General features: G+C 39.8%; 1 protein-coding gene across 1 annotated transcript; it reads right to left on the bottom strand.

Moving 5' to 3' along the window:
• Positions 1-1,061: 1,061 nt before the first annotated feature.
• LOC112494507 lies at positions 1,062-2,073 on the bottom strand. The gene is made up of 2 exons (XM_025086024.1): positions 2,028-2,073; positions 1,062-1,608 (listed from the first exon to the last, which is right to left on the bottom strand). Exon 2 carries the CDS (start codon positions 1,475-1,477, stop codon positions 1,160-1,162), a length of 318 nt encoding a protein of 105 aa, XP_024941792.1. The 5' UTR covers positions 1,478-1,608; positions 2,028-2,073; the 3' UTR covers positions 1,062-1,159.
• Positions 2,074-2,169: the final 96 nt, after the last annotated feature.

The raw sequence follows: 2,169 nt of genomic DNA, 5'->3' as shown, positions 1-2,169 counted from the left end.
AATTAATAAATAATACCAGCCTCACGCAACTCTTCGATAATCGATACGATTTCGTTGGAGTGACTGGGATTACCTGCTTCCTGAGACGCAAGGAGCAAACGAAGACGGTCTACAAATTCATTGGGATCGTCCCAGTACACGTAATTCGTTAGTCTGTCCTTAGCATGCAATAACATTTTTAAATTTGAAACTCTTGCTCCTATGAATATCACGCAAGGAGCAAACGAAGACGGTCTACTAATTCATTGGGATCGTCCCAGTACACGTAATCCGTTAGTCTGTCCTTAGCAGCGATCATGTACCGTGGTATGATACCTTTGCCCGTTACAGAGGACTGTTCAATTAGTTTTGCAATAACATTTTTAAATTTGAAACTCTTGCTCCTACGAATATCACCATCAGGTTTATAGTACTTTTTATATGCATTCGTTGTTATAATAATGTTTTTGTAATTGTTCAAGTCAACTTGGGTTACATGAGTCTCGTTAGGTATCTTCCTGAACAAGAGTTCGATCAAATCGTTAGTTTTTGGATAACTGGTATCGCCTATATGGACTTGATCACCCTCAAAACTTATAGGTGAATCTCCAACCATCAACTTCTTCTTGGAAAGTTTACGCACACCATAGGTAGTATCCAATTGTTTATTCTGCCTCGATAGCAGCATATTAAGATACCGTTGCATCGAATCGTTTTGATTAACGGGTAAATCCATGTCATTCTTGTATCCATCATCACCATCACCATCATCATCATTATTATTATCATTATCATCATCTTGAATATCACTGATTTCCCCGATAGTGGAATCATTTTTGAGCGTATTAAAGGATTCATTCGTTGTTTCAAACGTATCATTACTTCCTACATTATGTTTTATTTCATCTTTGATTTCATCTTTAATCTTATCTTTTACAGTATTATGCTCTGTTTGAGATACGTTCACTAGTTTCTGCAGTGGAGTCACTACCGGTTTGACCACCTCACTCATCGCATGATCGACATTCTCTTTACCCAATTTTATCATTCGATGCTTTCTACGAATCGAATCGCTAGCTTTAGCGATTTGACGCAAGATGTTTTTCTGCTCTTCAAGTTTTTCACGCTGCATGTTGCAATCACTGAATCCAAAATGCTACTGTATCCATTTTTTCGATAATCACTCTTTTATGCTCACGAAGCAATCGAATCCTTTTCTATATCGACCCTCGTTGAGTTCGCTATCCTTGTCTATTACGAGAAACCCACATTTCCTCTCGTTCCAGCATGCCGAACATACGTCTCTGAACTGCACGTACGTCATATCAGTGTTTACATGATCATCGTAAACGTGCTTGAGATTCATTTCATCCTGCTTAAAGAGCACAAGCAAATTAGCATTATCGCGTACGAGATGTTTGGGAATGCGAGCGTAGGTCTGACAAAGATAGAAACAGTCATCATCTCTGTGTCGCCCCATACTAAAGAAGGTCCTCATGTTATCTTGTTTCTCGCAAGCTATATCATCGTAAATAATTATTGAATTGCGGCGTGCCTCGTTTGGTGGTAGCACTTGTTCGTGTTCCGTAAATGGAAAATATTCAACACCATCCACGGAATCGAGTAAACCTTTTAAAAACTGATATTTTAAAGAAGCGTACTATCCTTGTCTATTACGAGAAACCCACATTTCCTCTCGTTCCAGCATGCCGAACATAGGTCTCTGAACTGCACGTACGTCATATCAGTGTTTACATGATCATCGTAAACGTGCTTGAGATTCATTTCATCCTGCTTAAAGAGCACAAGCAAATTAGCATTGTCGCGTACGAGATGTTTGGGAATGCGAGCGTTGGTCTGACAAAGATAGAAACAGTCAACATCCCTGTGTCGCCCCATACTGAAGAAGGCTCTCATGTTATTTTGTTTCTCGCAAGCTATATCATCGTAAATAATTATTGAGTTGCGGCGTGCCTCGTTTGGTGGCAGCACTTGTTCGTGTTCCGTAAATGGAAAATATTCAACACCATCCATGGAATCGAGTAAACCTTTTAAAAACTGATACTTTGGTTGATCCAGTGATTTTGAGTATACGTAGACGTTTTCGAATCTCAATCCATTGGGGTGCGTTATGAGAACGAGCAATGCATTTGTCTTGCCGCAGTTTGACGGGCCGCAAAACACCGCGCG

This window comes from Cephus cinctus, unplaced genomic scaffold (assembly GCF_000341935.2).
Source record: "Cephus cinctus unplaced genomic scaffold, Ccin1 Ccin1_scaffold0057, whole genome shotgun sequence".
In the NCBI taxonomy this organism is placed as follows: Eukaryota; Metazoa; Arthropoda; class Insecta; order Hymenoptera; family Cephidae; genus Cephus; species Cephus cinctus.
This window is presented reverse-complemented; position numbering and strand designations above follow the sequence as displayed.